The sequence below is a fragment of the Pocillopora damicornis genome, chromosome 1 (assembly GCF_964200805.1).
Source record: "Pocillopora damicornis chromosome 1, jaPocDami1.2, whole genome shotgun sequence".
Lineage (NCBI taxonomy): Eukaryota > Metazoa > Cnidaria > Anthozoa > Scleractinia > Pocilloporidae > Pocillopora > Pocillopora damicornis.
The window spans coordinates 33,298,570-33,310,964 of record NC_142670.1 but is presented as its reverse complement, the minus strand read 5'-3'; the positions used below and the strand labels follow the sequence as shown (position 1 = coordinate 33,310,964).

General features: G+C 36.3%; 2 protein-coding genes across 3 annotated transcripts; one reads left to right on the top strand and one right to left on the bottom strand.

Moving 5' to 3' along the window:
- The first annotated feature begins 20 nt into the window (after positions 1-20).
- On the top strand, positions 21-2,370 carry LOC113670919 (uncharacterized). Its single transcript, XM_027187135.2, has one exon. It carries the CDS (start codon positions 125-127, stop codon positions 2,066-2,068), a length of 1,944 nt encoding a protein of 647 aa, XP_027042936.2. The 5' UTR covers positions 21-124; the 3' UTR covers positions 2,069-2,370.
- A 1,150-nt stretch (positions 2,371-3,520) lies between these two features.
- LOC113670929 (protein smoothened) lies at positions 3,521-11,752 on the bottom strand. Of its 2 annotated transcripts, XM_089189799.1 has the most exons (10): positions 11,207-11,752; positions 9,241-9,441; positions 8,968-9,140; positions 8,351-8,570; positions 7,760-7,883; positions 7,477-7,569; positions 6,861-6,969; positions 5,763-5,942; positions 5,483-5,557; positions 3,521-5,139 (listed from the first exon to the last, which is right to left on the bottom strand). In XM_089189799.1, exons 1-10 carry the CDS (start codon positions 11,618-11,620, stop codon positions 4,962-4,964), a joined length of 1,767 nt encoding a protein of 588 aa, XP_089045925.1. In that variant the 5' UTR covers positions 11,621-11,752; the 3' UTR covers positions 3,521-4,961. The 2 variants fall into 2 exon arrangements, with proteins under 2 accessions (XP_089045925.1, XP_089045929.1); XM_089189803.1 differs by lacking the exon at positions 5,483-5,557 and having other exon boundaries at positions 11,207-11,734.
- Positions 11,753-12,395: the final 643 nt, after the last annotated feature.

Genomic DNA, 12,395 nt, shown 5'->3' with positions numbered 1-12,395 from the left:
GCGCATAAATGTTAGGGCGGCTGCTAAGTCAGTTTGAAAAATGGCGGTTAGACCGACGGTTATCTAATGGGATGAGTACAGATACTCACTTAAAAATTGTTGTAGAATCTGTGCGGCTGCTATCATGACTACAGGAGACCTAAAAAATAACCTTCGAAAGCTAATATCTGAACTGAAGCAAATTAATTATCCGCAAACTGAGCTCAACCTGAAAGGAATCGCCCAGGGGATTCCAAAAGCATTTCTTCCAATCGTTCATCATGTGTTCCTAGACTATTCTATTTCCCTGGCACAGTACTTTGCATCCAAAGAATACGAATTTTACGGAAAAACAGATTCACGGTTTATGGAAACCGTATACAAAGTTCTTCGTGACGAGTTTGGCTACAAACCACAGCTTACAAGGGAGCAATTTCTAACGATTGGATTTGCGGAGAGAAAGATTATTTTTCTGTGCGCCATCTTAAAACTCCTGAGAGAGAAACACAATGAGCTCAAACCTAAAGGCGGAAAATTGATCAAGAAGAAAGCGAATCAAACTTCACAGATGAATGGCACCAACGTCAACGGAATAAGCAAGGAAGCACATTTAAAGAAAGATGTTTCGACTTGCTCTGATCAGTTTGCAGGACCTCTTCCTCCTGACACGGACATGAAGAGGTTTCGGAGTAACGGAGAGGCTATGAAAGCTGGTTTGGGATTGAAAGAACCCCTCATAACTCGTGAGTTTATTGAGAGTGAGCACGAGAACCATTTTAAGTCGAAAGCTGAAGGAGTAGATGTAAACATTGGTAAATCAGGAGAAGTCTTGGCTGCTAAAACTAATCCATTTCCGTCAAATTTGATTATCAAATCCAGTGACCAATCGCTCTTTGATAAGAAATTTCCAGTTTCTCAAAATGTTGAGACTCGTTCATATTTGTTTGATCGGCCTCAAGTTAAATCTGTGACATGGGAAGATCAAGGTACAGACTCCCAGAGATTTCCCACTGAACGACCTGAAAAAATTATAGGCAAACCTCAACCAAACCCAATATCAGTACCAGTGAGCATCCATGAAATTCCTTATTCAGTGTCATCGCCAGAATATTATCCATCATCCTTTGAAGACACAGCCAACAGAGGAATGAATCCACATTTGGCTCCAGCCCCAGTTACCAGGACAGCAGTGCCAGAGCCAAGCCCAGATCTGATGCTCACGCCAACTGTCAAGAGCACTTGTTATGAAGCCATCCCCATTTCCAGCTCTGATTCACAAGTTTATTTGCATTCAGATGACAAAATTTCACATGCAAGAGTAGTGAGGCACCCAAAAGCCAGTGAAGGCAATACTTTCAATGGCTTTGTATTCAATCCAGGTTCTTCTGAAGAAAACCAAGTTCTCAAACAACAGTTACAAAAGCTACAGGAGAAATTTGATGGTGTGGTATTGCTGAACAATGACATGTCTGCAAGAGTTGTACTCTTGGAGAGTAAAGTGAGGTTACTGGAGGAAGCATGCCAAAGAAAGTCTGACTGTTATTGCAAAAATCCCTTGGCTGCAATATCTGCCAAGGAAAAAACAATGAAACAAGATGATGCACATGTGGTTGTGTCTGGTTTTAATATTCATGATGAAACAAGATCAACTGAACAATCTCACGTGACTAGCCTGAGCATGCCACCTAAAATAGTCGGGGGGATAAATAGTGCAGTGCACAAATCAACTAGCCGAAAACTGTTCAAAGAAACAACAACTTCTCTTGGCAATAATGATGCAGTTATTGAATCATCTTCTCATTCAGAAGTGTCTGATGATCATCATGGCAAAGATGATGATGATGATGATGATGATGATGATGATGGGAATAGTACTGGCAAAGTTAACAGCATTCCATCGGATCATAAAGATGCAGATATCATCATAAGCCCCTTTCCTTCATCTTCAAAACTTTCAGCTGTATTTTCTGACCCTTCAACAAAGAATTCTGTAGTAAATGTCCACAAACGGCTCCAGGAAACCAGGGAGCTTCTCAGAAGGACAAACAGAGACTTTGCAACAAAGTTTTGTCATTACCAAGTTGAATAAAATTTATCTTCTAAATAACTGCTTTAAGTACTGTGTTTGTTTAAGACAGCACCAGTTGGATTTACCTTCAAGTGTAAACATGTACAGGTGCATTAATATGGAGCTCTGTCATCCATATTCTGTCTGGACATTGTACTCTAAGCTTTTTTTGACTATGATGAATGTAAAATTTTTTCTAAGGAAATTTTCTGGTGAAATCTGAAAAGCTCTCCTTCTTACTAAGTTAGTGTTATTATGTAGAGTGTTCAAGTGTAGATGAATATAAGTTAAAATTGAAACATGATTAAAAATCCGATGCTTCTTTTTGTCTCATTTTCCTTATGCTAATACCAGCATACATCAGTGAGAGGTTACATCAGTGAAGTGCTAAAAAAGAATGACCAAGTTGGTTTGATATTCAGAAACCACCTCCAATCAAGTCTCTTATTTGATGTTGAAACCTTCCTTTAGACATTACCATCACTACTGACTAGTTACATTTTGTTAAATCTCTTTGATCATGTTGTAGTAGTGCATCCTCATTAAAATTGTTGTATGACTCACCTTCTGGCTTCTTCCTGTAGGGCTGTCTTTAAACATTTTGTGTAACATTGAGCCAGTCTCTGATTGTTAATACTGCATGTGTCAATTGTCTATTTTACAGTGAATTTTGGAGGATTTACATGGTACAGGTTGTTTCAGGCAAAACAGATCATGGAGTATCAATAAGGGATTCAGAGAATTGCCACATAGCAAGTTGCAAGATGGAAAATAAGCTGCGGTAACGACATCCTTAAGGTAAATTAATACCATTGATAAGTACCTCCATCTTCATTTGATAACCATCACTTAATTACTATATCAGATATTACTTCAATACAAAGCAATTGTTTGGTTTCAACTGACATAGTATCCTTTATTTTGCATTGCTTGTTGTCTGACCTCTTGCTATGTTGAAAAGAAGCCATTTTAGCTAGATTAGCTACTCTTAGGAGTAGTAACCCTAGAAATGGATAACTTGCCAAAATGGCCTCCTTGCAACAATGTACAGTACCACTTGCGCAGACGTTAACTGCACAGATGAATTTCGTATGCTCCAATACAGGGTAGTCAGACGCGTGTATACTATTTTTTTTGCATGCAAAGTTGAAAAAAATGCGCAATTCATGTGCCTTTGTTATTCAGTGCTATGTTTTCTTTGTTTTTCATTGTTGTATGAAACAAAGGACTTCTAGGTTTGAAAAAGCGACAAGTAGACAGTCACAAAGCAAGCAATGCACTGTGAAAGTAAGGTGAGGTCTTTTATTGAGAATTTGATTGTATTTTTTTTAATCCTAAGAGCGGTCATAAATATTCCCATACCAACTATTTTAATTATTTTCACCATGAATCATATTATGCAAGATGATCATCTCAAAGCTGGAGCTTGGGCTGCCTGTGAGGAAACTAATAATGCACACATAACTACAGGCATAAAGGATAAAAACCTTTATTTTGTGAAATGAAATTGCACCCTTTCTTGCAATAACACAACATAGCACATAATGCAAATAGAAATTAAATTAGTTTGGCAGGAAATAAATGCACGAAATACAACTTTTGAATGCAGTACCTACATAACAAACCTACAGAACAAGCCATATTGCAGAGGTACATGTAGCAGTTAAATGATGCCCTCTCTTCTGTTGAATTCCTAACCCCAAAGAGAATGACTTGTAACTTCTTCCAACAATTTAATTCCATTAAACGGTAAACAGTTTAGGGGAATACACATACTAATCAGCTTCCTATGCCATCTATGAGAGGCAAGATTGAAATTACATATTATATATGTTTTGTGCTGGAATGTAAAGGATGTTTTTATTTATTGGTGATTTGTAAAACATCATTACATGAATGTAAAATAACTATAAATAATTTTGATGTTTTTTCTTTATTTTTTTCTTTTTTTTCATAACCCTTTAACCCATTAATCCCTGAGAGTGATCAGCATCTAATTTCTCCTAACAGTAACATGGCTGAATCATTTGTTGAGATCATGAGAATAAAGGAAATGATCATCATCCAAAGAAGCTTTGATTGTAAAACAAATTCTCCTCATCAGTACTAAAGGCAACATAAAGAAAAGAGACTGGAGAATAAAGATACTGATGTTAGGGTGTCAAGGGTTAATTGGCAAAATAGTCTCACTCATACACCTGAATTTTTCAAAGAGGAGCAGGTACTTTCTTATTACAAACCTTTGGTAATGCCCACACTAAAATGTTACATGTACCCATAACCTGTGATCAGGAATTATTGTTGCGGGTGGGGGGGGGGGGGGATTGCCTATCCCATCTTTCATCTTTCAACAATAGTCCGTTTTATAGTTGCAAGCTTGGTTGCCAAGCCTTTGAACAGGAGTGAGGCTAAGGAAGGGGGGGGGGGGGAGTGGGTTGTTAGGATACAAAACTTGCTGCTTTTCAAATGTAAATTACTTTGTTATTATGCTATCCAGATACTGGTCTCTACCACAGCAAGGTCACCTTCAGCCACACTCCAAATCAAAGGCTTGGCAACTAAGTACACAACTGTAGAATAGCCTATTACACTGTTACACTATTGCCATCCCCTGACAAGGGAAAACTTCATTGCAAAATACATTAACTTGCTAAAAATACAGTGATCACCCCAGACTTGCCATTTTTTTTCCAGAGTCTGTTGTTAAGATGGTTATGAAACCATATTAAAGTAATAAATTAATTCAGCCGCTTTAACAGAACATTTTCAAAGTATATCCTGTACACCTACTTAGATATTCAGCATGCATGTTATGTGAAAGAATATAAAATATGTTATGAATTGTTTGATTTCATAACTTAAATAGTAAATATATATCTATTTTTTGTATTTATTTACATAGTAATGTCATTTATCAACTAGGATTTTCTTGAGGAGTCAATTCAGAGATACTCTTCAGTTTAAGTGGCTCTTCATTATCTTGTTTAGGAGCTGGAACTTTCACAGCTGAACCCTGCCCTTGAATTGCTTCACTCATCTTCATAATAGCATCCATTTGTACCTCTGGTATGGCAGGGTACAATACAGCTGGACTAAAGAGAAAAAAACAAAACAATGAAAACATTGAATCAAATTTGAGCCAAACAGACTAGCTTCAGAAATGTTCTGTGTTTAAGACTGTGTACCAATCAATGACTCCTTTTATAAAATGTAACAGAGCTCTCAAGTCAGTTTGCAAGCGAAGAAAGAGATTTTGCCTTTGATTGTAATGCCATAGGCATCTCCTTCCTAGGGAGGTGGGGGGTCCTGGCCAACATTCATGTTTTAGTGTATTTACCTTCATGTGAATGAATCTTATAAATGGTTAATTTTTTTTATCACATTTTGGTCTTTCAATCTGGAACAAGAAATACTAACAATTTAGTCTGTACTTACGCTACTCTGTTCTTTTTCATCCTTCTAATTATTTTGTAGTGACTTAATTCTGGATGCCTATTTTTCCGTGTTATTCTGAAAGAGTTGGGTGAAACAAATCAGTTGTTGGTGCAATTTGACTGTTACCAAATGAACATGTAAGTGTAATCAGAAAAAGCACAAAAAAACCACAGCTATATACTGGCTACTCAATTCATCATAATTCAGTGTGAGATTTGAATTGAGTGCAATAATTGGAGAATTCTCCCATCCCTGATGTGCAGCAAACATCCTATATTACCTGCGCCACAATTTCTGCCAGGTCTGTAATGTATTTGATGTCCAAGTCCAACTACTCATGGCAATTCCTGTGCCAAAGAGGGAGGCTAATTCCAGTTCAATGATGCTGAGATCAGGACGTGTACCCACAGAACACGTTGCTTTCCATGTTTGCCCACGTGCAACCTTCTCTGCAATACATCTTGGAAGAAATAAAATAGTTTGCAAATATGGTTACTTTCATCATATTCAACTAGTCTGATATCATAAATTTTTAGTTTAGGTCACCATACACTTGTGTCTAGATATCACATAAAGGCAGTTTTTTTTTTCTCAACCCTTTAACTCCCAGATCAAATTCATAATTCTCCTTACTGTCAACCATACAATTATAATGTTAGTTCAGAGAATTTAGCATTGGATCACCTAATTATCCCCAAATTGATATTTTTTCTTTATCCTCATCCCTTATCTGGTTGATATTGTGTTGATATTGTAAGGAGAGATTATGTCTTGGTCACTCATGGGATTTAAAGGGTTGATTTATTCATTTTCCAAAAAAAGCATTACTTCCTTATAAATTTATTGAAAATAATCACAGAAATTTACTTAATGCACTTGAGCTTTTTAAGGCAGAATTGGAAGTTTTAAGAAGTGAAATGTCATTCAATACTCTTGCAACATATTTCAAGAGTAGAACTATGAGCCAAATATGCCATGCTTCAGGGACATAAACCCAACTAATCTGAAATATCAATGGAAACAGATGAAGAGTTAATTTTCAGCCTTCTCACTTTGATTGAATTATCTCCTTATGTGGTTAGATGTACAATGACTGTTTCTGGATATTTTTTTAAAATATTTTTCAATTTGCCAAATCAGTCTGACTTTTATTGTACTTGGTTTTATTACAAAATTTAATAAAAATGGGAAGAAAAAAAAGGGAGAATGAAAGTTCATAAATTAAAACAAAATAACTAAAAAAAAGGTACTGTGACAGTTCTTGAAACACACATAGTTGATTACCAGAGCACCAATTAACTTTCTACAGAACAGAAACATTTATCAAAGTTTAAAATCACCTCCCTAAAAATCAGTAGAACTAGGTACTAATACTTACCTTACAAAATCTCTGTAGCTCTCCTCCCAAATTTTTTGGTTGTGATATTCATACACATGGCAGGCAAAGGTTGTAAATACCGTCAAAAATGAAATAAAAGAAAATACACCTGTGGAGTTTTACCATAACATAAGTTTTATCAATTTAACATGGCTTAAGCTAAGGGTCACATAAATAAGCAGGAATCAAATAATACTAATTGAAGGAAAGACCAACAAGGGTAGGGTAGCAAAGAATTACACGAGAGATACCTGATTAGGATCCCCTTTCCCCCCCTTCCACTTCCCCCCCCCCCTTTCCCTCTTTGCTACCCTCATTAACCAAGTTACATTTTGAGTTGGAAGTTTAGATTAATGTCAATGTCAATGTCTGAGAAACTGTGCACCTACCCCTCCCCTAACCCAACAACAATCATCTAATAACAAGTTAGGGTTAATGTTGGGCCAGGGGAGGGGTAGGTGTGCAGTTGCTCCAATATTGATGATGATCTGAAAGTTCTTAGTATAGTTTTTTAAATTCATATTACAAAGGTTTTGGTTATTGTTGGTGGTTCTTTTGTTTGAATTGGAATATTTTCAGAGAAAGTGCCTATGTGATAACATTACCCTTCACTCACCAACTCTCATGATAGTTTCTTTGATTTTATGAGCAGCTCTGTGGCTCAGAAAATTAGGATTTGCCCTGCGAAGCTTACACAGAGTTGCAAGACCTAAGATCAAGAAATGAAATTAGTATAAATACATTTATGGGAGCTAAGAAGTGGAACACAGTGGGTGTATGGTACAAAAGTTACAAGATATGTGACCATAATAATAGTAAATACAAAGAGAACTTAGACAAGTAGGCCATGCTTGGTATCAAAATATCACATAATTTGATTCAGTGAGTTGATGACCAACCTTGTGTTAAAAAGCTCCCTCCTATAAGCAGATCAAGACCTAATGGCACCAATAGGAAGATGGCTCTCATATTGGGATTCTTGTAACCAACAAAACAGATTCCACTCAAAGAGTTTGCATCAACCTTTAATTTCAAAGCAACAAGAAATTACTTGCTATTAAAAGTAACCAGACATCTGTCTGAACGAATTGGTCTGAAAATGTATTGTCTTGGGAAGAAAAAAGGACACTTGACCAGTATGTGATATCACTCTGATTCCTACCCAATTTCAAAATTTCATTTTAAGATGCATAGATCAAATGAGTTCTTACAGTAACAGACTTGGAAAATTAATTTTTAGGTTAAAGTGATTTATTCATTACAGCCTGTGAGTAACATTGTTGGTTTTGACTGCAATTTTAAAATTTTGATTAGATTTGGCTCCACTCCCAGTCTGTGAATTGAGGGTTGAGAGACTAGGATGCTTGACTGTCATTTCTTTATTTTTCAAATCAATTAATTATTTATTAATTATTCTTGAAGGCCTTTTTTTTTTTTCAACCAAGCCATCAGTAATATCATTTCTAACATTTTGTCGGTGAAATTGTTACCTGTTTCAGAGCAAGAATACCAATTGCCAAAGTAAGAGGAATTAACCAAGCTATTGCATGAAAATAAACCACTTTTCCAGCAAAGTTATCTCTGGTGCTTCCCAGAGACTTAAAACAGATGGACCAGGAAAATGCCAAGATGACAAACCACAGAGCTCCCACCAATGAAAAGTAGTACACAAGAACAAAGGTTAGAATGCACAGGAAACAGTCATTCTCACTGAAAAAAAAATTAAAAAAAAAAACGTATTATTTTTTGAAGCAATTTTAAAACTTTACTGTGATGTTTTCAATTGTTAGAGAATTCAAACAAGGTTCTGAACAATGATAGGGTACTTGGAGTCAATCAAAGATCTTACTGTCCAATAATATCACAGTAAATCTTGCTGCATTATGTCATGACCTAGACCTTAATATTTTCCTGCATGGCCCTCCTATATAATAGACAAGCATCCCATCCTAAGGACATAGCAATACTCCTTATTGTTCCAAGCAAAAGAAAGTGGGATAAATTCCAGCTGGATGGGCTTATTGAGCTCAACTGCAGACTTCACCCTTTGTCTGATCTCTGACTCAGTTAAGAAATCTTACCACCTTATCACAATGTAAAGAGTTACCCTGGTTCCTGAAGCCTCATAGTATCATCCTCCCGACATACTGTGCGGTTTCTGGCCCCATCAGCAAATTGGATGAGAAAACCCATAGATGCTGCACAGAAGCAAGTGTTCATATAAAAGAGAATAACTGATGGATATCGATTCTGTGACTTCCAGCCAATAAGAAATGTAATCTGTGGAATAGGGGAGATTGATATACAGTTGTAATTAACTGGGAAACTTGCATGAATTTAAAAGAACAAAATTCAAGAAAATAGATAAGAACTAAGGTACCATTGTGAAAAGGCTGCATGTAAATGACAAACTTCCAAATGCTCCCACAAATCTGTGAATTCTTGTGTGCTCTTCAGTGGTAAATATAGGGTTTTCACATTGGATACCACACCCCTCAATTCCCTCATACCAACTGGACTCATGCTTTGTTGCCACTAAGGGCCTCTTGCAAGCTGACTCATTTAGCTGAAGTTCAGTTACCTGATAGATATAAATAATGAACAGTGTTAACTGCAATTTAAGTATCTCTTTCTTTTTTATATTATTTATAATCTTGATTCAATTTTGGAGTTTAGGTTCATTGGATAATTCCAATGGGGCAGACTCCTTTACTTGGCCTTTGAGTGGTTCTTGCTTCATGTAAATGTGCTAAAAGGCAGACTCAGAATGAATGCAAGGGGTTGGGCAACGAAAAAAGACAACTATAATCACCAATTACCCCTTTACCAGATCCTTCCCCATCTCCACTGACTGGGAGTCAGGAACAGGCTATCTTTTGTAGAGTAATGGTGGGCCGCACAGAAGTTTGTACTGAGCTCCAGCACATCTCCTGCTGCCACTTACCTGATACCCTAAGAACCAGGATAAGGGATGCTGGATGATGTTTAAGGACCAAATTACTCACAGAGTTGTAATTTTATATATTTGTATGCTTTCATTTTTCTTTTAGAACATTCAGATTTTAAAACATCTTTAATTGTAAATAGGATTTTTAATTGTAATAGGATTATTTTTATAACATTGTCTTTGAAAAGCCCCCTTGGGGAAAGTCAATAAAGTATGTTGTTGTTGTTGTTGTATGCTTTAGTCTGAGAGTTAGAGTCAGAACATCAGGGTCAGAAACAAAATTTTCACTAAGCCTATAAAACCAGTTCACAAGTATTTTGGCCTAAACTACAGTGTTATATGTGAACCTTTTTTAATTTCGGCACTGGTATTTGTTTCTATTAATACCCAGTATTTGTATTAAAGGCAGCTTTTCAATCTTTACCAAGCAATAAAACGAAAATTACATGTTAGCTTAAAAATATGAATTTTATTATCCCCTGGCATGAATAATATCTCTCTCATTCGCTGTGCTCTCTCTTATGAGATATTGTTTTTCCCACTTAAACACAAAATTCATTTATCTTCTCACCCTGGAGTAATATCTTTGTGTTTTCTTAATAGAATTTGCAATGTGTTTTCTCAGGCCATTGAAAGAGCAATTGACCTTGGACACAAGACATAGAGACATTTGGTCAGACCACCAACAGTGTCAGTCAGATTCCATTAGCTGTTCATTTAAATTGCAAGATATCAGTTTGTAATATATTCTAGAACTTTCAAGATCTCAGTGTTAGTGTTCTTCACATTGATACTCTTAGGTATATTAAGTTAAGGTGAACAATATTTATCTAAAGTGGTATATCGATTTTGAATAATCAGCTATAAAGCTAATAAGCTACAAATTTCCCCGTTGCAATATGGGTTAGCTCAGTTAAGTCCTTGAGAGGACGTTGAAAGTACTCAGATGAATGCTCGTATGCACTGAACTGTTGATAGTAAACACTTTATTTCGTCTTCCCTCCTTGATTCTGTTACCTCGCTATCGTTAATGGCAGATGATTTTTAGGTGAAGCCCAGATTAGTACTAGCCTTAAGCCTACTATCACTAACAATCCATCATGTGTGCTCTTATTGAAAGTCGATTCAGTTGTTTTTAGTCTTTTTAATCTAGAATGTTGTAAAAATTCAGGGAAAAGAGGCTCGTCGGGGGCAAATTCCAAAAAGGGACACGTATTATATGTCCCCCCTATGTTGACTGGGTTACATTAAATTGTAAAACAATTTTATATACATGACATCTGTCGTCTATGCGTGTTGGACAATCAACTAAAATATCAACCGCATTTTTTTTAATACGAACATGGGCTGGATATCGGAAAAGTTATGTTCTCCTGTACTATCATACTATTCAACTTACCGAACCGCCCTTGCAGTTTCCAACAGGGAAACGTTCACACTGTAAAAAATCTGGCCATTGTTCTTTGTAGCGTTCGACCACAGAACACGGCTTCCGAGTAGCAAGACACTGTTCCCTACAGGGCAATGTGACGTTATCATTGAAGCATTGCGGCTTGTAAACTTGACACAGAAGTGGCTGAAGAACCGACCAGCACTTGGATAAGAATTTCAATCCTTCCCATTTCTTTAAATTTTCCTCAACGTCCAGCTGAGTATCAGAATCTGTGACTAAATCTAACGTTGTGAAGTTGTAATCTAAACGTGATCCGAAGCACGTTTGATCCCTTAGTGGTTCACACTGAAAATGCCCACCGTCAGTTCCTCTCAGTGAGAAGTATAAAACCGAGAAAGCATAGAGACACAGAAAAGCCATGCAAAACGAAGATCGGTATAAATACCTACTTCAAACGCACACTAATCCTCTGGATTTCTCGACTATTGGACATTCCTTTACACCGACAAACAGGTTATTAGATTTCATGTAAAGTGATCTTTGTTTGATTTATGATTAACTTGTTAACTAATTAAACTGGATGTTGTTGAACATTGACCAAATAAATATAATTCACAAATCACGTATGAAATAGTCAGAGGCAGTACCCAGTAACATTTGACAATTGTAACGACTGTGAAATGTACGCTATCAAGAGAATAATGTTGTATTTTATGTTTTTTCGTTCTATTTCATCGTCATTTTCCTTGGGAACATTTTTTGTACTAAGTGATAATTGTTGTGTTAGTCAATTCCCACGAGATAAACAGAAATATATTAATTAACTAAAGTTGCCGACGTTCCAAAACGTGAAATTGGAAGTTATTGGTTTCTATGAGTTGGTACTTTCTAAAATTGAAAAATGATAAAACAAAAAAGAGTAAAAAATAATAACAACATCAACAACAAAAAAGTGGTTTTGAAGGAAAAACTGAACATTCGTGGCCCGTAACTTCTAATTTTTTCGTGTTTTACATGGATGAGTTAGGCATAGTAACATGGAAACATGTTTTCTCGGATGCGGAGGGCGGTTAATTTTGCAAGGAAAACCTTATTTTGAATTGGATGTGGCTTAACAGGGACTTGCATGAATTGCATCTTACACAAAGCCTTCAGTTTTACTACTAAGGCAGTTGATCTAATCGCGACTGACGAA

Bases quoted from the DNA above. Each gene is read 5' to 3' on its own strand.
- LOC113670919 (XM_027187135.2), top strand. From the start codon at position 125: ATGACTACAGGAGACCTAAAAAATAACCTTCGAAAGCTAATATCTGAA.
- LOC113670929 (XM_089189799.1), bottom strand. From the start codon at position 11,620: ATGGCTTTTCTGTGTCTCTATGCTTTCTCGGTTTTATACTTCTCACTG. The intron at 9,442-11,206 runs GTAAGTTGAATA...TATATCTATCAG, and splicing joins GAAACTGCAAGGGCGGTTCG to GTAACTGAACTTCAGCTAAA. The intron at 7,884-8,350 runs GTAACAATTTCA...TTGAAATTAAAG, and splicing joins GTATTCTTGCTCTGAAACAG to GTTGATGCAAACTCTTTGAG.